We start from the raw sequence: 24041 nt of genomic DNA on the forward strand, positions 1-24041 counted from the left end.
AAAAAAAAAAAAAAAAAAAAAAAAAAGAAATGAAGAACGATCCCTCATACCTTTTACCCAGTTTTCCCCAATTGGAAAATTTAGTAATTTTGCAAAATTTAGTAAAATATCAAAACCAGGAAATTGACATTAATAAAGTCGAGATACATGGCTGGACACAGTGGCTCATGCCTGTAATCCTAGAACTTTGGGAGGCCAAGGCAAGAGGATCACTTGGGCCCAGGAGTTCAAGACTAGCCTGGGCAACATGGCAAAACCTTATTTCTACAAAAATACAAAAATTAGCCAGGCATGGTGGAACATGCCTGTAGTCCCAGCTATTCAGGAAGCCGAGGTGGGAGGATCACTTGTGCCCAGGAGGTTGAAGTTGCAGTGAGCTGTGATCATACTACTGCGTTCCAGCCTGAGAGAAAGAGCGAGACCCTGTCTCAAAATAAATAGATAAATAAGTAAATAAAATCAAGATATGGAACATTTCTGTTAACACAAGAATCCCTCCTGATGCCCTTTTATATCCACACCCACTTCTGTCACACCCTTACCCTCTTCTTAACCCCTGACAACCACTAATCTTTCTCCATTTCTATAATTTTGTTATTTTCAGAATATTATATACAGTGTGTAATCTTTTTGGATTGCATTTCATACTCACCATAAGTCTCCAAAGCATCATCCAGATTGTTGCATCTATCAATAGTTTGCTGTTTATTACTGAGTAGTATTTTGTGGTGTGGACATACCGTGGTTTTACTTGTTAAAGAGCATCTTGGTGTTTTCCTGCCGGGCACGGTGGCTCACGCCTGTAATCTCAGCACTTTGGAAGGCTGAGGCGGGTGAATCACTTGAGGCCAGGAGTTCGAGACCAGCCTGGCCAACATGGCGAAACCCTGTCTCTACTGAAAATACAAAAATCAGCTGGCTGTCATGGCGTGTGCCTGTAATCCCAGCTACTTGGGGAGGCTGAGGCAGGAGAATCACTTGAACCCAGGAGGTGGCGGCTGCAGTGAGCCAAGATCATGCCACTTCTCTCCGGCCTGGGTGATGGAACAAGACTCTGTCTCAAACTGCTGTAAACATTTGTGTACAGGTACGTTTTTCATTTCTCTGGGTTAAATGCCCAGGAGTGCAGTTGGTGGGTTATATCATAGTTGCTTGTGGGTTTGTGTGTTTGTTTGTTTGTTTTTTAAGAGATAGGGTCTTGCTTTGTTGCCCAGGCTGGACTTGAATTCCTGGGCTCAAGTGATCCTCTTGCCGCAGCCTCCCAAGTAGCTGGGACTACAGGCATGCACCATTATGCCCAGTTAACTTGTGGATTCTTTTTTTTAAGAAAGCAACAAACTGTTTACTAGAGTACCTGTACCAAAAGTTTACATTCCCACCAGTAACATATGAGTGATCCAGTTTCTCTGCATCTTCATCAGCATTTAATGTTGTCACTATTTTTTATTTTAGCCATTCTTAGGTAGCAATATTTCATTGTAGTTTTAATTTGCATTTCTTTTTTTTTTGAGATGGAGTCTTATTCTTTTGCCCAGGCTGGAGTGCAGTGGCACAATCTCGGCTCACTGCAACCTCCTTCTCCCAGGTTCAAGTGATTCTCCTGCCTCAGCCTCCCGAGTAGCTGGGATTACAGGTGCCTGCCACCACGCCCAGCTAATTTTTTTGTATTTTTAGTAGAGACAATGTTTCATCATGTTGGTCAGACTGGTCATGAACTCCTGACCTCAGGTGATCCACCCGCCTCGGCCTCCCAAAGTGCTGAGATTACAGGCATGAGCCATCGCACCCAGCCTAATTTTCATTTCTTTAATGGCTAATGATGTTGAACATCTTTTGATGTGCTTGTTTGCCATTTGTACATTCTTTTTAGTAAAATGTCTCTTCATGTCTTTTGCCCACTTTTGAATTAGATTGGTTCTTTACAGTTGAGTTTTGTTTTTGGTTTTGTTTTTTTTTTTGACACAGGGTCTTACTGAGTCACCCAGGCTGGAGTGCAGTGGCATGATCATAGCTCACTGCAGCCTCAAACTCCTGAGCTCATGTGATCCTCCTGCTTCAACCTCCTAAGTAGCTGGGCACATGCCACCATACCCTGCTCACTTTTTAATTTTTTGTAGAAATGAGATCTTGCCATATTGCTCAGGCTGGTCTCGAATGCCTGGGCTCAAATGATCCTCCCTCCTCAGCCTCCCAAAGTGTGGGACTACAGGTGTGAGCCACCATGTCTAACCCCTTTCCCCATTTTTTTATTTGGCTGTGTGTCTTTTTGTAATTGAGTTGTAAATGTTCTTTATATGTTCTAAGCACAAATCTCTTGTCAGATGTATGATTTGGAAATATTCTTTAATTTTTACTTTTTTTTTTTTTAGAAATGGCGTGTCACACGCTTGAACTCCCAGGCCAGTCTTGAACTCCTGGCCTCAAGCAGTCTTCCCACCTCAGCCTCTCAGAGTGCTGAGGTTACAAATGTGAGCCACTGTGCCTGGACTTAATTTCAGTGAAGTTCACTTTATTTTTTCTTTTGTCCCTTATGCTTTTGGTGTCCTATCTAAGAAGGCTTTGCCTAACCAAAAGTCAAGAAGATTTAGTTCTTTATTTTCTATTAGGAGTTTTATAGTTTTAGCACTTACATTTATGAATATGGTCAATGTTGGGTTAATTTTTGTATGTGGTTCGAGGAAAGGGCCCAACTTTATTCATATGCATGTAGATAGCCAGTTGTCCTAGTACCATTTGCTGAAAAGGTTATTCTTACCCTGTTGAATTGTCTTGAACTTAGCATGATCTTTGTAAAATAAATCCTTCCCTTTACCCTTGCCCTCCTCATTGCCTTAAAAGCATCCAGTTTCATTAAAATAAGATTTAAAATCCTTATAAGTATTTATGGGTTTTTGTTTTTGTTTTTGTTTTTTGCTTTTTTGAGACAGAGTCTCGCTGTGTCACCCAGGCTGGAGTGCAGTGGCACAGTCTTGGTTCACTGCAGCCTCAACCTCCCGTGCTCAAGCAATCCTCCCTCCTCAGCCCCCCAGTAGTTGGGACTACAGGCGCACACCAGCATGCCTGGCAATTTTAGTATTTTTTATAGAGAGAGGATTTCACTATGTTGCCCAGGCTGGTCTCAAACTCCTAGCCTCAAGCGATCCTCCCACCTTGGGCTCCCAAAGTGCTGCATTACAGGCATGAGCCACTGTGCTTGGCTCAAGAAGAAAGGATATTATTTCTTTCTTTTTCTTTTTTTTTTTTTGGATGGATTCTCGCTCTGTCGCCAGACTAGAGTGCTATGGCGTGATCTCGGCTCACTGCAACCTCCACCTCCCGGGTTCAAGTGATTCTCCTGCCTCAGTCTCCCAAGTAGCTGGGACTACAGGCACTCACCACCATGCCCAGCTAATCTTTGTATTTTTAGTAGAGACAGGGCTTCACCATGTTGGCAAGGATGGTCTCGACCTCTTGACCTCATGATCCGTCTGCCTCGGCTTCCCAAAGTGCTGGGATTACAGGCGTGAGCCACCACGCCCAGCCAAAAGGCTATTATTTGTTTACCTGATTAACTGTCATCTCCCACTAGAATATAGGTTTTATAAGGGCTGGACTCATAGCACAGTATTTAGAACAGTGCCTGGCACATAAATAAATATTGACTGATGGAATGCAGCATACATGTGTGCATCCATTAACTCTAGGAAAGCAGAGATCATAATAGCAAGGACTTGGCAGTGCTTTTTTTTCATCTCTGTCCATTGGTAAAAGCTGCTGGGATTCAGGAGAATGGGAGAATGGCTTACTATAAGCAAGGCAACTCTGAGAATTTCATTGAAAAGTCTCAACATGCCCAGCAGTTTATACATCCAAGGTTGGATTCTGGCAGATGATAATGCCAGATAATTTAGATTGTGAAGAATGACAGTCTGAGGAATGTAAGCCTGAATTCTTTTTTTTATTTTTACTTCTTCTTTTGTTTGCTTGCTTGTTTGTTTTTTTGAGGCAGGATCTTGTTCTGTTGCCCAGACTAGAGTGCAGTAGTGTGATCATAGCTCACTGCAGCCTCAGATGGCTCAAGGGATCCTCACACCTCAGCCTCCCAAGTAGCTGGGGCTGCAGTTGTGCATCCGCATGCCCAGCTCACATACAAAGTATTTTAAATATTGTAATTAAGAATTAGACCAATGACAGAGAATAGAGGCGTAAAAAGATCACTATACAGATAGAAGTAGGGCACTCTAGAGCAATGGGGAAAGGCAATCCTTTAAACAAAAGGTTCTAAGACAATTAGGTAGACATAGAGGGAAAAAATGAAACTGTTTCCTACAACTCACACTGCAAAATTCTATTCCATGTGCATTGAAGTTTAACTGTAAAAGTCAGGTGAGGTGGCATCCCTGCAGTCGCAGTTACTCAGGAGGCTGAGGTAGGAGGATCACTTAAGGTCTGGAGTTTGAGGCTGCAGTGCACTATGATAGCACCTGTGAATAGCCACCGTTCTCCAGCCTGGGCAATAAGTATGGTCCTGGCTCTACAAACATGGAGGGGGAAAAAAGTTTAACTATAAAAAATAAAGCTATATAAGTTTGAAACTATGTTCCTGATCTTACGGCATCACTGTAGGGAGGGATTTCAAAAACAAGATACAAACCTATTAACTGTAAGGAAACATTAGTAAACATGACTGCCTTAGAACTGAGAATTTGTGTTCATCTAAAGACATTCCAAAGAGAATGTAAAATCAAGCCACAGAGTAGAAGATGAATTGCAACTTTAAAAAATGACTAAAGGATTAATAATCAGAAAGTAGGAGCTCCTACAGATAATTTTTTAAAGATAGCCCAGCAAAAAAAAGGAGCAAATGACTTGGATAGGCACTTCACAAAAACAGATATCCAAATGGCCAATGAACGAATGAATTGGTCATCAGGGAAATACAAATTAATATCAGAATTAGAGACCACTATACATACATCAGACTGGCTAACATTTAAAAGTCTGATGGTATTACGTCGGGCGCAGTGGCTCACACCTGTAATCCCAGCACTTTGGGAGGCCAAGGCAGGTGGATCACCTGAGGTCAAGAGTTCGAGACTAGCCTGGCCAACACGGTGAAACCTCGTCTCTATTAAAATACAAAAATTAGCCAGGCATGGTGGTGAGTGCCTGTAATCCCAGCTACTTAGGAGGCTGAGGCAGAGAATTGCTTGAACCCAAGAGGCAGAGGTTGCAGTGAGCTGAGATCACGCCACTGCACTCAAGCCTGGGCGACAGAGCGAGACTCTGTCTCAAAAAACAAAAATAAAAAATAAAAGTTTGACAGTATTAAATGTTGGTGAAGATGTGCAGCATAGAGAATTCTCATTTCTTGTGATGAGAATGGAAATTGGCCATCTACTTTTGAAACCAGTTTGGTTTATCCATTGAAGTTGATGCCAAGCATTCCTTAAGACTAAGCAGTTTGGCAAGGCATGCACTCTTGATGAGTGGAAGAGGATAAATGTCCTAGAATTTTTCACAGCAGTGTTATTTGCCATAGTCTCAAACTGAAAATAACTTGAATAGCCATCAAAAGGCAAATGAATAACCACATTATGGTGTATTCTATGGAATACTGTACTACAATGAAAACAAACATCTGCATACCACTATATACAACAACCTTATATTATGTATTTTTTTTTTTTTTTTTTTTTTTGAGACGGAGTCTCGCTCTGTTGCCCAGGCTGGAGTGCAGTGGCGTGATCTCGGCTCACTGCAAGCTCCGCCTCCCGGGTTCATGCCATTCTCCTGCCTCAGCCTCTCCGAGTAGCTGGGACTACAGGCGCCCGCCACCACGCCCGGCTAATTTTTTTTGTATTTTTAGTAGAGACGGGGTTTCACCGTGGTCTCGATCTCCTGACCTCGCGATCCGCCCGCCTCAGCCTCCCAAAGTGCTGGGATTACAAGCGTGAGCCACCGCGCCCGGCCCTATGTATTTGTTGATTTGGTTTATTATTTGCTTTTACTCTAGAATATAAGCTTTATGAACGCATAAACTATTTTGCTCACTGTTGTGTCTGTAGATTCTCTAATGGCACCTTGTATGTAGTAGTATGTATTAGGCATCCAAATAAATTGGATGAATGGAATTCCGGGGCGGGGGGGGCGCGGGGAGACAAGATCTTACTCTGACACCCAGGCTAGAGTGCGGTGGCATGATCATAGCTCACTGCAACCTGGGACTTCTGGGCTTAAGCAATCCTGTCTCAGACTCCTGAATAGCTGGGACTATAGGCACACACTCCCATGCCTGGCTAGATTGTTTATTTTTTGTGAAGACAAGGTCTTGCTATGTTGCCCAGGGTGGTCTCAAATTCCTGGGCTGACGCAGTCCTCCCCCGCTAGCCTCCTAAAGTGTTGGGATTATAGACATGAGCCACTACACCTGGCCTTGAGTGAAATACTAATGTACAGATTCTGCCTATGAATATTTGAAATCTTTTTTTTATTGCTACTCTAGAGAAATATATTTGATTTTTGTATATTGATCTTTTTTTTTTTTGAGACAGTGTTTTGTTCTTGCTGCCCAGGCGTGATCTCGGCTTACTGCAACCTCCACCTCCCGGTTTCAAGTGATCCTCCTGTCTCAGCCTCCCAAGTAGCTGGGATTACTGGTGCCCACCACCACGCCTGGCTAATTTTTTGTATTTTTAGTAGAGATGGGATTTCATCATGTTGGCCAGGCTGGTCTGGAACTCCTGACCTCAGGTGATCTGCCCGCCTCAGCTTCCCAAAGTGCTGGGATTACAGGCATGAGCCACCATGCCCAGCCTATTGATCTTGTGTTTACTATTGTAGTTGGGTTTTAGGGGGTTTTGTTTTGTTTTGTTTTAGAGACAGTGTCTTGCCCCATTGCCTAGGCTGATGTGTAGTAGCATGATCATAGCTCATTGCAGCCTTGAACTCCTGGACTCAAGCGATCCTTTCCTCAGCCTCTTGAATAGCTGGGACTATGGACATGCACCACCTTGTCCAGCTAATTAAAAAAAAAAATTTTTTTTTAGAGGCCTTGCATGGTGGCTAACGCCTATAATCCCAATGTTTTGAAAGACCAAGGTGGGAGAATTACTTGAGCCCAGGAGTTTGAGACCAGCCTGGACAACATAATGAGACCTGTCTCTACAAAAAATTTAAAAATTAGCTGGGTGTGATGGCGTGTGCCTGTAGTCCCTGCTATGCAGGAGGCTGAGGTGGAAGGATTGCTTGAGCCTGGGAGGTCGAGGCTGCAGTGGGCTGTGATCACACCACTGCATTCCAGCGAGAGTGACACATGAGACCCAGATCATACCACTGCACTCCAGCGTGGGTGACAGAGCATGGGAGACAGAGTAAGAAAAAATCTCAAAAAAATTTTTATTTTATTTTTAGAGACAGTTTTGCTGTGTTGCCCAGACTGGTCTTGAACTCCTGGCCTCAAGATATCCTCCTGCCTCAGCCTCCTAAATTGTTTGCATTACTGATGTGAGCCACCACACCCAACTTAGTGTGGCTGTATTTTTGTGGATTTCTTAGAATTGAAAATTTAGATTATTTGAAAAGACTTACTGAAGTTGAGTTACTAATGAAAAGCACTATAAAGTAAAGGTGTGGAGGAAAATAACATCTGAAGAGATTGTGCCGTCAAATTGTTTCTTAAGGGTCTAACTTCTCATTTTACATAAATCAAAGCTGGAACTCATAGATGTTTTTTTGTGCAATGTACGTAGAATCTTATCCCAGGGATCTTCTTGCAAAGAAAAGGATTTATTTGGCTCTGCATCAAAAGATTGACCATTGAATACTTTTTTGTGTTTTAAGTTAATATGAAATGTTTAAGATATGGGCCAGGCACAGTGGCTCACACCTGTAATCCCAGCACTTTGGGAGACTGAGGCAGGCAGAGTACTTGAGGTCAGGAGTTCAAGACCATCCTGGCCAACATAGTGAAACTCCGACTCTACTAAAAATACAAAAATTAGTTGGGCATGGTGGCACACGCCTGTAGTCCCAGCTACTGGGGAGGCTGAGGCAGGAGAATCACTTGAACCCAGGAGGCAGAGGTTGCAGTGAGCCAAGATTGCGTCACTCCTCTCCAGCCTGGCGACAGAGCGAGACTCCGTCTCAAAACAAACAAAACAAAAAAAAATTAGTCAGGCGTGGTGGCGGGCGCCTGTAATCCCTGCTACTCAGGAAGCTGAGGCAGGAGAATCACTTGAACCCAGGAGGCGGAGGTTGCAGTGAGCCAAGGTCACACCACTGCACTCCAGCCTGGTCAACAGAGTGAGACTCCATCTCAAAAAAAAAAAAAAATGTTTAAGATATTTATGCCTGTAAACATTTTCCACAATTTCCTGCTGTGACTTTTTGAATTAACTGATTGTTTTCTCAACCAATCATCAGTTCCAGTTGTGTGAGTTAAGAGGCTTTTAGTATTATAGATTTTTTCATAAACAAGGAAAATAAATTGTAGCCCAGAATGGTGGTTCTCAAACTTTCCTATGCGTCGTAATCACCTGGGCAGTGGAATGAAAACTTAGACAATTGAGAAGCAATGTGAGCCTGAAATTCTTTTACATCTTTTTAACAAGCTCCCCAAGTTTGAAAAACACTGCTGTGAGTATTGTGCAGATATATGTTGAGACCTGTGGTATTCAAAGAGTAAGTCTTCAAGGTGATCGTTTGAATGAAGAAAACATTGGCCCTCTTATTTTTATTTATGTAACTCTAAAATTTGTATTTGTTTTATTAGGTATATAACTAATACAGCAATACACATAAATAATTTATAAATAAATATAAATATATTTTCATGTATGGAAAGGCAACTATATAAGTTGTTTAGACAGTAGAAACCTCTTTTTCTTCTATAGTCAAAGCAAAGTGTAATGGAGAGTAGAGAAGCCCAATTTTATTTTCCTATAGCTTAAAAGTTTAAATTTACTCTACTGCCGTACCTCTAAAAACAAAGATTAAGTAAGAATCATGACGCATATCCCGTCCCTGATTAACATACATTAACTTTTCTTAAGGAAAATAACATTAGTTATCTCTACTCATATCTCCACTATACTTTTCTAGGAAATAAGTAATAAAATGGAATAATTTTATTAATCCTATAAATTAACATATTTAAAGTTGCCTTGCTTTAAATGTGTAACATTTGTTTTTTAGTTAAAAAAAAAAAAAACTTTTGCTTGATACTTGATGCTGGGAGAAAAAAATGGATATTTTCTTATTTTTTCTTCTGGAATAGTTTATGTTTTATTTTGATCACTTAAATACATGTTTATGACCTTAAGAAATAAAGTTGCATGTAATAATCCCATTTAATCTTTTTTTGCATAATTAAACTAATACAACTGCAGTATTTTTCATAATGTGTCATACTGAGCTGTAAACAAACGTGGAAACTGTTGGGTTTTGATTTTAGTGCTGATTTTGTTTTTCGTAAATAATAGTTTTATATTTAGTATTATATTAGAATAAAATTCTAAAGAGTGATACAGCTTTCTTTTGTTTTGTTCCTCATCTTACCATGATTAGTGAGACAGTCATTTGTTTTCTAGATTGATGACATTGTAAAAGCTGTTGGTAACTGCAGCTACAACCAACTAGTGGAGAAGATCATCTCTTGTAAACAGTCAGACAATAGTGAGCTGGTTAGTGAAGGTGGGTGAGTGCTGCTATTTCCTGACTTTTGAAATTCTTGGCAAGATAATTTTTCTTATAACTTAATGTCTTTCAAATTTCTTAAATAAGACTTCTAAAAAACACATGTTATATTACTTGTATGAATTTTAAGAAGTAACCATCCATAGGCTGGGCACAGTGGCTCACGCCTGTAATCCCAGTACTTTGAGAGGCTGAGGCAGGCGGATCACCTGAGGACAAGAGTTCACGATCAGCCTGGTCAACATGGTGAAAGCACGTGTCTACTAAAAATACAACAAAAAATTAGCTGGCCATGGTGTTGCATGCCTTTAATCCCAGCTACTCAGGAGGCTGAGGCAGGAGAATCACTTGAACCAAGGAGGCGGAGGTCGCAGTGAGCCGAGATCATGCTGCTGTACTCCACCCTGGGCAACAGAGTGACTCTGTATAAAAAAAAAAAAAAAAAAAAAAGAAGTAATCATTCATAAAGGTGCCAATGAAAGGTTTTTCCTAGAACTCTTTTTCATTTAACTTGTAAAATCAGGCCTGGATTCTATTAAAAATTTTTGGGATCACTTGCTAACTTTGCTATGGTCAGGTACCCAGAGGTTACTGATGATTACTTTCTTTAAAAAGGTTTATTATTTAGGAGTCTGAGTGGACTTTATCATTGATCCTGAACACTTCAACTGACTGAGTATTACGGTGCTCAAGTACTCTAGTACTTCTTTTAGTAGACCTCTGCCTTATATTTCAGTGTAATACAATATATTAAAGCCCCATTCTGGATCAGAGTATGCCTCTGAAAATCAGTTTTCCTAATCCTTAGCTAACTGGAATTTCTAAATTCATCATCACAGAATCAGTTTAATATTTTTTAAACTGTGTTCCAGTCAATGATGAGAAAAGGAGATTTGAAACAGAATGCTATCAAAAGGCATAGGATGTAGATACACCTTCTCAGTCCCCACTTTACTCTTTCAGAAATATACATAAATACCGAGGCTATAATTCTTCTGTCTATGAAAGGTAAACAAAAGAGAAAGAAAAATCATGAGAAGTAGGGCATGAGTTTTAGTCTCTCTCAGACACACAATTATTTTACATAAGATATAATAAAAGTTTATTACAATTATCACATTTTTAAGAATTAAAACTAATGACTACAAGAGCATATGAGCATATAAAAGATATGTACATAAATTCCATCTATATTAATCAGAACCCAACTAATTACATTACTTAATTATCCAGAAGTTTAACACATTTTTGTAAAAGAGGAAAATAAGAAGAAAATGCATAGTATTTTAGTTAAGGTTTATCCTAATCTTTTTTTTTTTTTTTTTTTTTTTTTTTTTATGAGATGGAGTTTCACTCTTGTTGCCCAGGCTGGAGTGCAATGGCGCGATCTCAGCTCACTGCAACCTCCACCTCCCGGGTTGAAGCCATTCTCCTTCCTCAGCCTCCCGAGTAGCTGGGATTACAGGCATGCACTTATTTTGTATTTTTAGTAGAGATGGGATTTTGTCATGTTGGTCAAGCTGGGAGGTTTATGCTATTCTTCTACTTGCAATAAACATATAAAGATACAGGGACAGGCTGGACATTGTGGCCCGCACCTGTAATTCCAGCACTTTGGGAGGCTGAGGCGGGAGGATTGCTTGAGCCCAGGAGTTTGAGACTAGCCTGGGCAATGTAGCAAGATCCCATCTCTAAAAAATAAAAATAAAAAATTAGCCAGGCACCTGTAGCTCCACATACTCGACAGGCTGAGGCTGAAAGATCACTTGAGCCCAGGAGGTCAAGGCTGCAGTGAGCCAAGATCATGCCACTACACTCCAGCCTGGGCAACACAACAGAATTTGTCTCGAAAACAAAACAAAACAAAACAAAACAAAAAACAGTGTAGAGTCATTGATCATTGATTTGTCTGACAACTCTTTTGTTACAGCATGAGGCAGCAGTGTTCAAATTTTAGGAGAGAAAGAAGTAACAAAAACTGTTACAAAAGTATATTCTATCGATTAACAAAATTCCTTCTCAATGAGCTAGAATGTATGGGGAAAAAAATTCCACTCACTAGAAGTTTGCATTCTTATACAAGCTCTCATTACCATAGATAATTACTAAAAAGAAGCTCCTATTTTAAAAATGTCTATCTACGGAATCCTTCTTTTTCAGTAATGTCCAATATACTAGAGTATGCTATTCAGTAGTACTTGAAGGAACAATAGGATTCAGAAAGTGGTAACAGACAGAATGCTAGCCAAGAATACTTGGATAAACTGACTTACAGAGCACGAAGCTATGTGAAACAATGTTAACATCTTTCCCAATTCTGGCTACAAATACAGTAAGGGTAGGACTTAGTACTACAATAATTAACAAAATGAACAAAAAAGTCAGTTCCTGCATTACTTCTTTTTCCTTAACCTGATGTCACAAATATTATTATTTCTCTGACATTGATTCCTCAGGATAATGAAAAACTATAGTTAATATATGTTGTTGATAATTTAGGAAGAACATGGTAAAAGCAAAGAAAGAAACCCTCTAAAATGGTATAGAATGTTTAGGGAATATCTGCTGGGCATATTTATTACTTTCTTGATATATAAATTTCATAATAGTGAAATTCTACATACCAGATTTCCATATTAAAGAATAATTATAAGTGTCATTTAGCATAATTAAAAAGCTAAACTAGATTTTTGTTCATAAGTAACTACAAATTTGTAGTTCATTTGAAATAATTACTTAACTCCAATGGTTACTTGTATAAGACACTAAGAAATCATGGAAAATAAAAGACCATAATAGACATTTTTACTTACTTTGCAGCAATTAGCTTTCCTTCATCATTTTTCTTCATCAAATTATCTTTTTTTTTTTTTTTTTTGAGACGGTCTCACTCTGTCACCCAGGCTGGAGTGTAGTGGCACGATCTCGGCTCACTGTAACCTCTGCCCCCTGGATTCAAGCAATTCTCCTGCCTCAGCCTCCCGAGTAGCTGGGACTACAGGCATATGCCACCATGCCCGACTAATTTTTGTAGTTTTAGTAGAGATGAGATTTCACCATGTTGGCCAAGCTGGTCTCGAACTCCTGACCTCAGGTGATCCGCCAGCCTCGACCTCCCAAAGTGCTGCAACTACAGGCATAAGCCAACTTGCTCAGCCCATCATATATCATATTATCTTGAGTGGTGTTCAGTTGAAGTAATCCGCTTTCTTTTTCTGTTTAGCCTGCAATTGTAGCTTTCCCTTTAAATCAATAAAATACCTCAAAGCCAACTTATTTCTAATCTTTATTAAAAAATAAGTTTTGGTCACAGGTGATAACTTTTTAAAAATTCAAACATTTTATTTCCTATCAAGGTATGGAGAATAAGAAATACATTCACTAAAATTCCTTTTTAAGGGAAAAGAAATGTTATTTAGCAAATAATCAAATAGAGTTAGGTGTTCTTTCAACTTCTTTTAGATAACATTCGCTTTCCTTGATTCTGTTACCTTATACGTAAAGGTACAGAACTTTTACTTTACATAGAATACTTAATTGTAGAATACACTGATTTTGGGTGTTGATACCTTTTTTATTTTCTACTTCTTTTCCAGTACAATGATGAATAGAAACAATACCTTTTTGAATCTGGTTGTGATTATGCTGATTTTTCATGGCAGCAAAAATCAGCAAGTTTAAAAAAAGCTCAGTACCAGCAGCCAGACTTGACCAGAGCCATTCATTTAATTCCAGATGATCTCAGGAATGGTTCTTTGTGTGTGTGTGTGTGTGTGTGTGTGTGTGTGTGTGTGTGTTTGTTTTGAGACAGAGTCTTGCTCAGCTGCCCAGGCTGGAGGCTGGAGTGCAGTGGTGCAATCTTGGCTCACTGCAACCTCTGCCTCCCAGGTTCAAGCAATTCTTCTGCCTTAGCCTCCCAAGTAGCTGGGAGTACAGGCTCATGCCACCACGCTGGCTAATTTTTTGTATTTTTAAGTGAGACAGGGTTTCACCATGTTGCCCAGGCTGGTCTCGAACTCCTGACATCAGGTAATCCGCCCACCTCAGCCTCCCAAAGTGCTGGGATTACAGGCGTGAGCTGCCATACCCAGCCCAGGAATGTTTCTTTAACAATTGTTCCTAGGACAAAAATATGCATATAAAAATATTTCTAGGATATGTATTCATTTATTCAAATATTTATTGAGCCTTTATTACGTGCCATAGACACTGAACATTATAGTTTGGCTTCTTATCATTTTTATTAAATAATATTGGTTTCCTTTTCTTTTTCTTTCTTCAACTTTTATTTTGAAAAATCTCAAACCTATAAAAAAGATTGTAATAGCACAATGAACATTTATGTGCTCTTTACCTAAATTTACCAATTGTTGATATATTGAATGTTTTCTTTGTTTCTGTATTCCTACACACACAACACACAATCCTTTTTTTTTTTTTTTGAAATGGAGTTTTGCTCTCGTTGCCCAGGCTGGAGTGCAATGGTGCAACCTTGGCTCACCACAACCTCTGCCTCCCAGGCTCAAGCGATTCTCCTTCCTCAGCCTCCCGAGTAGCTGGGATTACAGGCATGTGCCACCACACCTGGCTAATTTTGTATTTTTAGTAGAGATGGAGTTTCTCCATGTTGGTCACGCTGGTCTCAAACTTCCAACCTCAGGTGATCCGCCCGCCTTGGCCTTCCAAAGTGCTGGGATTACAGGCATGAGCCACTACACCTGGCCCTACACACTTTTTTCCCTAAATCTTGTAAGAATTAATTGCAAATATAGCACTTTACTTGTAAATGCTTCATTGTTTGTCTCCTAAGAACAAGGAATTCTCTTATATAAATTCTCCTATATAATCACAATACAATTATCTCAAGCAATTTAGCATTGATACAATATTATTTAATATATTGTTCATATTCAGAATTCTCCCTTTTTCCCAGTATTGCCCCTTATAGCTTTTAATTTTTTTCAATGGAGGCTCCAATTACAGATCATTTAGTTGTCACATCTCTTTAGTCTTCTGTCATCTAGAATAGTTCTGTAACCTTCTTTCCTCCCTCCCTTCCTCTCTTTCTTCCTTCGTTTCTCCTTTCCTCCCTTGCTTCCTCCCTTGCTTCCTCCCTCCTTTCCTTCCTTTTTTGTCTTTTATGACATTGACTTTTTAAAATAGTCCAGGCCAGTTGTTCCATAGAATATTCCTCAATTTGGATTCATCTGATTATTTCCTCATTAGTAGATTCAGGTTATATATTTTTGGCAGGGATGCTACATAGGTGACATTGTGTCTTTCCCAGTGCATCAAATCGAGGGCACATGAGCCTAATTATCTCATTATTGGTGATGTTCAAATATGATAAGATAATATCTGCCAGGTTTTTATATTGTAAAGATGCCCTTTTCCCTTGGTAGTTAATAAGTCACCTGTGATACTATTCTTTGAACTGTGTGAATATGCTATTCCTTAATAATCTTTCACCAAGTAGATTTGATATCCATTGATTCTTGCCTGAATCAGTTATTACTGTGGTGGTTATAGTTTCTGTTATTCCTTCTATTTATTAGTTGTTATTCTTCTGTAACAGAACAGTTTTCCCTTCTCTTCCTTCTCCTCTTTCCCCATTAAAAAAATTGTATCAATATAAACTCATGGATTCCTTTTTATTCAGACAGAACGGAGTCTCGTTCTGTCATCCAGGCTGGAGTGTAGACACCCGGCTAATTTTTTGTATTTTTAGTAGAGACAGGGTCTCACCATGTTGGCCAGGCTGGTCTCGAACTCCTGACCTCAGGTGATCCACCCACCTCGGCTTCCCAAAGTGCTGGGATTACAGGCATAAGCCATTATGCCCAGCCCACTCATATGATTTGATTCTAGGAGTGCAGTAGGGAGCCCAGAACATTTTACTGTGCCAAAAAATAAGTGCTCAAGTAAAGATGAGGAGATATAAAAGAACACAAGACCCAACTTGAGGGCATCCCACTGGCCGTATCCAGGCCGGGTGTCTAGACTGCACTCCAGTCTAGAAACGGAGTGAGACTCCATCTCAAAAAAAAAAAATCATATGAGCTTTTATCTTTTCAAGTAAAATCTGGGCATTTGTCATTAAAATAAATTGTTTTGCCCATCCTTTTGAGGAAAAAATACATTAATATAATGTATTTGATCTTTGAAACTTAAATGTGGATTAAATTCTTAAAAATTAGATTGTTTAAAGCTGTCACAGTGACAAGTTAAGTTCTCACTAAGCTTAAATTCGAACACAAATCTCAGACAGGACCACATCTAGACAACATTTTTAGATAAATCAAGTTTCCTTCCTTCCTATTTCTACTTTCTATTCTTTTTTGCCTAATTATAGTACCTCTGTAACTTCACCATCTTTAAGGCATTCATCACTTTCGTGTTCTCTAATAACTGTCCAGTAACAGAGGAAAACAGTTTAATGAACTAATTTATTATTGAATTTCTTCTTTGTTTTTTGAGATGGAGTCTCGCTCTGTCACCCAGGCTGGAGTGCAGTGGTGCGATCTCGGCTCACTGAAAGCTCCGCCTCCCAGTTTACGCCATTCTCCTGCCTCAGCCTCCCGAGTAGCTGGGACTACAGGCGCCTGCCACCACACCTGGCTAATTTTTTTGTGTTTTTAGTAGAGACGGGGTTTCACTGGGTAAGCCAGGATGGTCTCGATCTCCTGACCTCGTGATCCGCCCGCCTCCCAAAGTGCTGGGATTACAGGCATGAGCCACCGTGCCCAGCCTTAAATTTCTGAATGTAAGAAACATTTTCAAATATAGTAATATTCTCAGGAAAATGAGGCTTAATTTAAATTTATTTTCATGAATAATACTCTTATTAAGTTTTTTTACCTTTAGTATCATCAATAACAATAACAATAAAATTGAGATTTAATGTGAATGTTGTAAATAAACTGGATTATTTGAATCAATAATACCTCTTTGAGCGTTATAATGATGCTCTGATAAGTTTACAGATAAATAAACCGCTGTGTAACCCTTAGAGTTGTTTTCCAAAATTTGTTTAAATAGTTGTAAAAAGTTGAAACTAGATTGACCTTTTCAATAAAGGCTAATTAATTATAAAAATTTAAAACTAGATAGCCTTTTCCACTAAAACCACTGTTTAAGAGATGACAGGAGAATTATGAAACATTGTTTTTTCTAGTTCTTAATAAGCTATGCTTTATGGTTTGGGGAGATATATAATTCAAGTGGCATTTATAATACTCATCTGCAATAAATTTTAAAACTTTAATACCCATAATAATTCTCCTAGGTTACAGTCTTCACTTTGCCATAACTAGTTTGATGTCCTTGGGCAAGTCACTTATTCTCTCTGAGCCTGTGTCCTATTCTGTAAAAAGAAGTAGCTGAGAAAGACCTTTCTGATGTTGAATTTTTGAATTTCACACTAACATGAAAGTAATGTACTATATCGCCACTGAATTTCTGTATCTCTTTGAAAGGGATCTGTGGAGAGGATATTGTGTGAGTAAGGTATGGAAGGGGCTTTTAAAAACATTTTTCTGAAGGGAACATTTAGTAATACAGATATTACAGACAGCAGTGGTACTTTTCAGCACAGGCATAATGCCTACTTTTTAAATGCTACATAACAGTAAATGCTATTTACTAGCGTATATCATAAATGCTGTTCATTAGTGTATAGTAACTTAGTTCTTAGCAAAGTAACAACAGTAATCAGGTGGAGAAACCTCTTATATCTAAATGTATAAACCCAAGAAGTTGCAAGTATTCAATGAATTTCTTTTGGCTGTAGACCTCTTTATAATTTTTGTACTTCTGTCATAACAAAGTCCTTGCAATAGTGTGATAATTAAAGTGTGGTAACTTTTTACAACCACTTTGTAGCTTGAATACTATGGTTTGACACTAAGGGATGTCGAGGGAGTGGAATAAACCTATGTTATCTGCTTCTGGCACTACCAAGTTTTATTTTCAATTTATTGTTGAAGTGTTAGTTTCACACCAGATTTATCTTTAGTCCCTGTATCTATATCTCTCAGATCACTTATGAAACTTTTTAGGGCATTCCCTTCCCTCCTCCCCCATTGCTTCCGAGACATCTCTCCTTACTCCAAAGGAAGGAGGGAAATAAGAAGAGAAATACAAGTTTAAAAAATATGTATACAGTTGATTCTCATTATTTGTGGTAGCTATGTTCTATAAAGTTACTGTGAACACTGAATTAGTGAATGCTGAACCACTGTCCCCAGGATAAATATGAGTTAGTTTTCAAGGAGCGTTTGGTAACATTTTCATCACCTGATCAATACATAAACTTGTTTTATGTGTTTGTTAAACACACCTTATTTAATATATACTGTTGATTCACTAGCGTTAAACTCACAGCCAACAGCACTACAGATAGAATATCCCTAATCTGAAAATCCAAAATGCTCCAAAATCTAAACACCAACATCATGCTCACAGGAAATGCTCATTGGAGGATTTCAGATTTCTCATTTTCACATTAGGGATGCTCAGCTGATAAGTATAATGCAAACGTTCCAAAATCCAAAAGAATCCACACCCAAAACACTTCTGATCTCAAGCACTTTAGATAAATGATACTCAACCTGTGTAACTCATGCCTGAACGAAACCTATCTAGCACATGTATTTTCTCTGTAAGGCACATCACAGCCTTTGTCTACTGAATACTAGCCAGCACTTCGGCATTATGTTTGGATGCTGTTTGAAACAGCAAAATCATCAACAGAAAGCATAAAAATGTGAAAAACATGGCACTAAATAGACCATGAAAGGGACACTTGTTTATAGTATGCGAGAGAGCTGAAGCAAGAAGGCAGAATGTTGCCTTGTTTGACCTCAGCTGGGAATGTGCACATTGGGCCACTCAGAATTTTCACCAGTCTTCACATGTCCACAAACAAGCATGAAAATGCTGCAAGTATTGATTTGGGGTTTCTAAATAAATTTTAGCCAGTTAGATGAACTTGCAGATATGAACTTGCAACGAGGATCAATTGTGTATATGAAGATCAGTTGTGTATATATATGTTTTAAATTATACCCCAGATCACTTCTGTATATTTTATTGTATTTCAAAAACAAAAGCCATAATATCTATTTCCGAACTAGATAAATCTACATGAGTGGCATATGTTGGAGGAGATTAGCATAAAAATGGTGTAAAAAACCATTAAAAATGGCATCATTTATCCCACGGCTTTCTGTTCAGCCTTATGCCTACTTTCAGTTTTAAAGCAAGAATTGAGAAGTTTACAACTTAAGAATTATCTAGGATTTTTGTGAAATCTTAAGCTACTCAATTTATTAGGGCTACTTTTAATTTGAAAACACCTTGCTATTGGGGAGGTAGCTGTTGACTGACATTTTTCTTTCCCACCCATTTTTAAAATTGCCTGACACCTGTCTTTTTACTTGCTTTGATGGCTTTTAGTTTTATTGTGTCTGCTTTTTTACTGCAACCTGCATGAAATCCTTTGTAATAGTAGGTGAAGTATAAGTAAATGCATTTGTTTATAAAAAAAGAATTTCACATAACTTATTTATTTAGGATAGGAATGTCTGTATACACGTATTTCATTGCAAAATTAAAAACACAAATGTCCAATTTGGAGCCATCATAAAGTAGGGAAAGTATTATAATGATTGGCCTTTTTCCATACTTGGAACACACTTTAAATAGAAAAAGAATAACTTTTTAATTTTGAAATTATTCTTCTATCTAATATTATGCATTGGTTCTATAGGCTTTGTAGCTGAGCAGTTTCTAAATAACACAGCCACTCAACTGACATACCATGGATTATGTGAACTAACTTCAACGGTTCAGGAAGGAGAACTTTGTGTGTTCTTTCGGAATAATCATTTTAGCACCATGACCAAATACAAGGTATGATATAGAAATAGCTATTTAATCGTGATTCTAAATCAAAGGAGCTTGATTTAGAGATGTCTTTTGATCTGCTTATAAATAAAAGATTTTAGCATAATATTTCTTAACCATCAAATTGTGAAGGTAATTATTAAATACAGTACTTCTTAAGGATGGGATGGATAAACAATTGAAGTGTTACCTCAAATCACTTTTTGTTTTTTAATTCTCAACTTCTTTTTCACAGATGTTTGCACTAAGAAGTATTTTATTATTTTCTTTCTGAGAAAAAAAGAAGATAAACCCTAGAGATAGAACTAGGATGACTTCCTTTTTTTTTTTTTTTTTTTTTTTGAAATGGAATTTCCCTCTTGTTGCCCAGGCTGGAGTACAATGGCGTGATCTCGGCTCACCCCAACCTCTGCCTCCCAGGTTCAAGCGATTCTCCTATATCAGCTTCCCGAGTAGCTGGGATTACAGGCATGCACCACCACGCCTGGCTAATTTTTGTGTATTTTTAGGAGAGACGGGGTTTCTCCATGTTGGTCAGGCTGGTCTCCCGCTCCCCACCTCAGGTGATCTGCCCACCTCGGCCTCCCAAAGTGCTGGGATTACAGGCGTGAGCCACCGCGCACGGCCAGAACTAGGATGACATCTAATGATGGAAGTTTATATTTCAGTGCTAAAGGAATTTAGAAGAAATAAATTTTTTTATTTATTTAGATGATTTGCCTTTATGATAGTGTTTGCTATTATTAAACTTTAATAACTTTAATGTGACCAAACATTAAATTCTTTAATAATGTGTAGCTTTAAATTCTTCCTATAGTGCCATTTATGGCTCTGTCAAAAACATTTACTGTTTTACTCTTTTTATCTCTTATAGCCATTCTTTTTGTTGTTACAGCTGTCACTTAGTTCAGAAGTTTGTCAACTTATACGTAGATTTCTTCAGTAGTACAGTAGAATCCTGTTCTGATCCCATCAATAATATACCAAAAATGTTCAGTAGCACTTCCTGCATGGGGATAAAAATACAAGATATGTTCTATTCGCCAACACTTTACTTCAGCCAAAATGGTGTCTATTCACTGATAACCCTCCATCCCATACACACATTATACCTTCTAATTTCTGCACTTTACTGCCATATCTTGAAGGGGTGGGTTGCCCCTCCACACCTGTGGGTGTTTCTCGTTAGGTGGAAGGAGAGACTTGGAAAAGAAAGAGACACAGAGACAAAGTATAGAGAAAGAAAAAAGGGGGCCCAGGGGACCTGCGTTCAGCATACGGAGGATCCACGCCGGCACCAGCCTCTGAGTTCCCTTAGTATTTATTGACCATTATCGGGCGTGGCAGGATAATAGGATAATAGTGGACAGAAGGTCAGGAGGTAAACACGTGAACAAATGTCTCTACATCATAAACAAGGTAAAGAAAAAAGTGCTGTGCTTTTGATGTGCGTATACATAAACTTCTCAATGCCGTAAGGAGTAGTATCGCTGCCAGCATGTCCCACCTCCAGCCCTAAGGCGATTTTCCCCTATCTCAGTAGGTGGAATATACAATGGGCTTTACACGGAGACATTCCATTGCCCAGGGATGAGCAGGAGACAGAAGCCTTCCTCTTATCTCAACTGCAAAGAGGCGTTCCTTCCTCTTTTACTAATCCTCCTCAGCACAGACCCTTTACAGGTGTCGGGCTGGGGGACGGTCAGGTCTTTCCCTTCCCACGAGGCCATATTTCAGACTATCACATGGGGAGAAACCTTGGACAATACCTGGCTTTCCTAGGCAGAGGTCCCTGCAGCCTTCCGCAGTGTTTTGTGTCTCTCGGTACTTGAGATTAGGGAGTGGTGATGACTCTTAACGAGCATGCTGCCTTCAAGCATTTGTTTAACAAAGCACACCCTGCACAGCCCTTAATCCATTTAACCCTGCGTTGACACAGCACATGTTTCAGGGAGCACAGGGTTGGAGGTAGGGTTACAGATTAACAGCATCTCAAGGCAGAAGAATTTTTGTTAGTACAGAACAAAATGGAGTCTCCTATGTCTACTTCTTTCTACACAGACACAGTAACAATCTGATCTTTCTTTTCCCCACAATATCTCACTCCTTAATTGCTGTTTGGAAAGGTCTTCTCATTCCTTTTTGCCTGTCCAAATTTTACCCATCCTTTAAGAAGCATTTCAAATCCTAACTCTTTAGTAAAGCTGCTTCTACTCTCCTCAAACCAGTGGTTCTCAACCCAAATTGTATGCTAAAACTGTATGGGAAGCTTTTTTAAAACTGCCAATCCTCAGAACCTACCACCAACTCCATTAAATGAGAATCTCTGGAGGTGGGATCTGAGCATCATTAATCCTGAGTGCTTTTCAGTTTATTTTAATGTGCAGCTAAGGCAGAGTACAATTGTCTAACCATCATCTTGCTCTTACTGGCTACATCATCTTTTTTTAGCCCTTATTGGTTAATACCTAGTTACCAGTTTTCTTTCCATGTAAATGCCTAGTTACCAGTTTTCTTTCCATGTGTCATTTTTTTTTTTCTAAATGAAAGTGGCTTATTAAAGTTGTGAATTACATCTTCCTATTTTCTTCAACACTTTAGTCAATGAATTACACAAAGTAGTATAAAATAATGATTTGTTTGCTTATGTAAGAATACCCTTAAAGCTCTTGCTCTCCCATTCCTATCTTAGTTATAGCAACAGCTCATTTGTATAACTTCAACATTTTAGCTAGATGTATGTCAGATGTGGGCCCAGAGTCATCCATAATCCTCAGAAATCTAAGGCCAAAGGACATAAGGATCAGATTTATTGCCACATGGTGAATACTGCTAAATCATTTTATTTCTTAACCGGACCTTTCAAGTCTAGGATTTATTCATTTATTTAACAAATATTTATTGAGCATGTATCATGTCTGGGTGCTCACTAGTAGTAGAATACAGCCATGAGCAAGGCAGCTATGGTTTCTGCCTATTAAGGACCTCCTAGTTTGACAAGGGGCAGATATTAAATAGTTATACAAATAATTATTGATTTATTTCTATTGAGATACATTTTGTTAAGGATACATATCACAAGATGTGAGTGTTTTTATCAGGATTTATAACCTAGTTGCTTTTATCGGGACTTATAACTTAGGGAGTGTCAGGGAAGATTTATTTAAGAAGGTCACATTTAAAATGATACCTGAGGCTGGGTGCGGTAGCTCACGCCTGTAATGCCAGCACTTTAGGAGGTCGAGGCGGGTGGATTACCTGAGGTCAGGAGTTAGAGACCAGCCTGGCCAACATGGTGAAACCCCGTCTCTACTCAAAACACAAAAATTAGCTGGGCATGGTGGTGGGTGCCTGTAATCCCAGCTACTTGGGAGGCTGAGGCAGGAGAATTGCTTGAACCTAGGAGGCGGAGGTTGCAGTGAACTGAGAATGTGCCATTGCACTCCAGCCTAGGCAACAAGAGCGAAACTCTGTCTCAGTAAATAAATTAGTTAATTCATTAAATAAAAATAAAATGAAACCTAAAAAGTGAATCTTCTAGTTTAATCAGTTGGCCAAAAAAGAGTTAACTTAGCGGATAGAACATGTATGCAAAGGCCCTGAGGAAGGAAAGAGCTTGACTCCTGAGGAATTAAAACAAAGTCAGTGTTTTTTGGCTGCATAAATGTCTTCTTTTGAGACATTTATGCAGCCAAAAAACACATGAAGAAATGCTCATCATCACTGGCCATCAGAGAAATGCAAATCAAAACCACAGTGAGATACCATCTCACACCAGTTAGAATGGCCATCATTAAAAAATCAGGAAACAACAGGTGCTGGAGAGGATGTGGAGAAATAGGAACACTTTTACACTGTTGGTGGGACTGTAAACTAGTTCAACCATTGTGGAAGTCAGTGTGGCGATTCCTCAGGGATCTCGAACTAGAAATACCATTTGACCCAGCCATCCCATTACTGGGTATATACCCAAAGGACTATAAATCATGCTGCTATAAAGACACATGCACACGTATGTTTATTGCAGCACTATTCACAATAGCAAAGAGTTGGAACCAACCCAAATGTCCAACAACGATAGACTGGATTAAGAAAATGTGGCACATATACACCATGGAATACTATGCAGCCATAAAAAATGATGAGTTCGTGTCCTTTGTAGGGACATGGATGAAACTGGAAAACATCATTCTCAGTAAACTATCGCAAGGACAAAAAACCAAACACCGCATGTTCTCACTCATAGGTGGGAATTGAACAATGAGAACTCATGGACACAGGAAGGGGAACATCACACGCCGGGGACTGCTGTGGGGTGGGGGGAGGGGGGAGGGACAGCATTAGGAGATACACCTAATGCTAAATGACGAGTTAATGGGTGCAGGAAATCAACATGGCACATGGATACATATGTAACAAACCTGCACATTGTGCACATGTACCCTAAAACCCTAAAGTAT

General features: G+C 39.0%; 1 protein-coding gene across 3 annotated transcripts in view; it reads left to right on the top strand.

Annotated features, from left to right (window-relative positions):
• The window catches only part of LOC116463628 (ubiquitin carboxyl-terminal hydrolase MINDY-2), a 93074-nt gene that overhangs the window by 43833 nt on the left and 25200 nt on the right, over positions 1-24041 (top strand). For all 3 annotated transcript variants that reach the window (XM_032146809.2, XM_032146810.2, XM_058434766.1), the window contains exons 5-6: positions 9570-9672; positions 19445-19587. In XM_032146809.2, the coding sequence (XP_032002700.1) occupies positions 9570-9672; positions 19445-19587 (246 nt within the window). The remainder of the gene's footprint in view (positions 1-9569; positions 9673-19444; positions 19588-24041) is intronic.

This window comes from Hylobates moloch, unplaced genomic scaffold (genome assembly GCF_009828535.3).
Source record: "Hylobates moloch isolate HMO894 unplaced genomic scaffold, HMol_V3 SCAFFOLD_45, whole genome shotgun sequence".
NCBI classification, from domain to species: Eukaryota; Metazoa; Chordata; class Mammalia; order Primates; family Hylobatidae; genus Hylobates; species Hylobates moloch.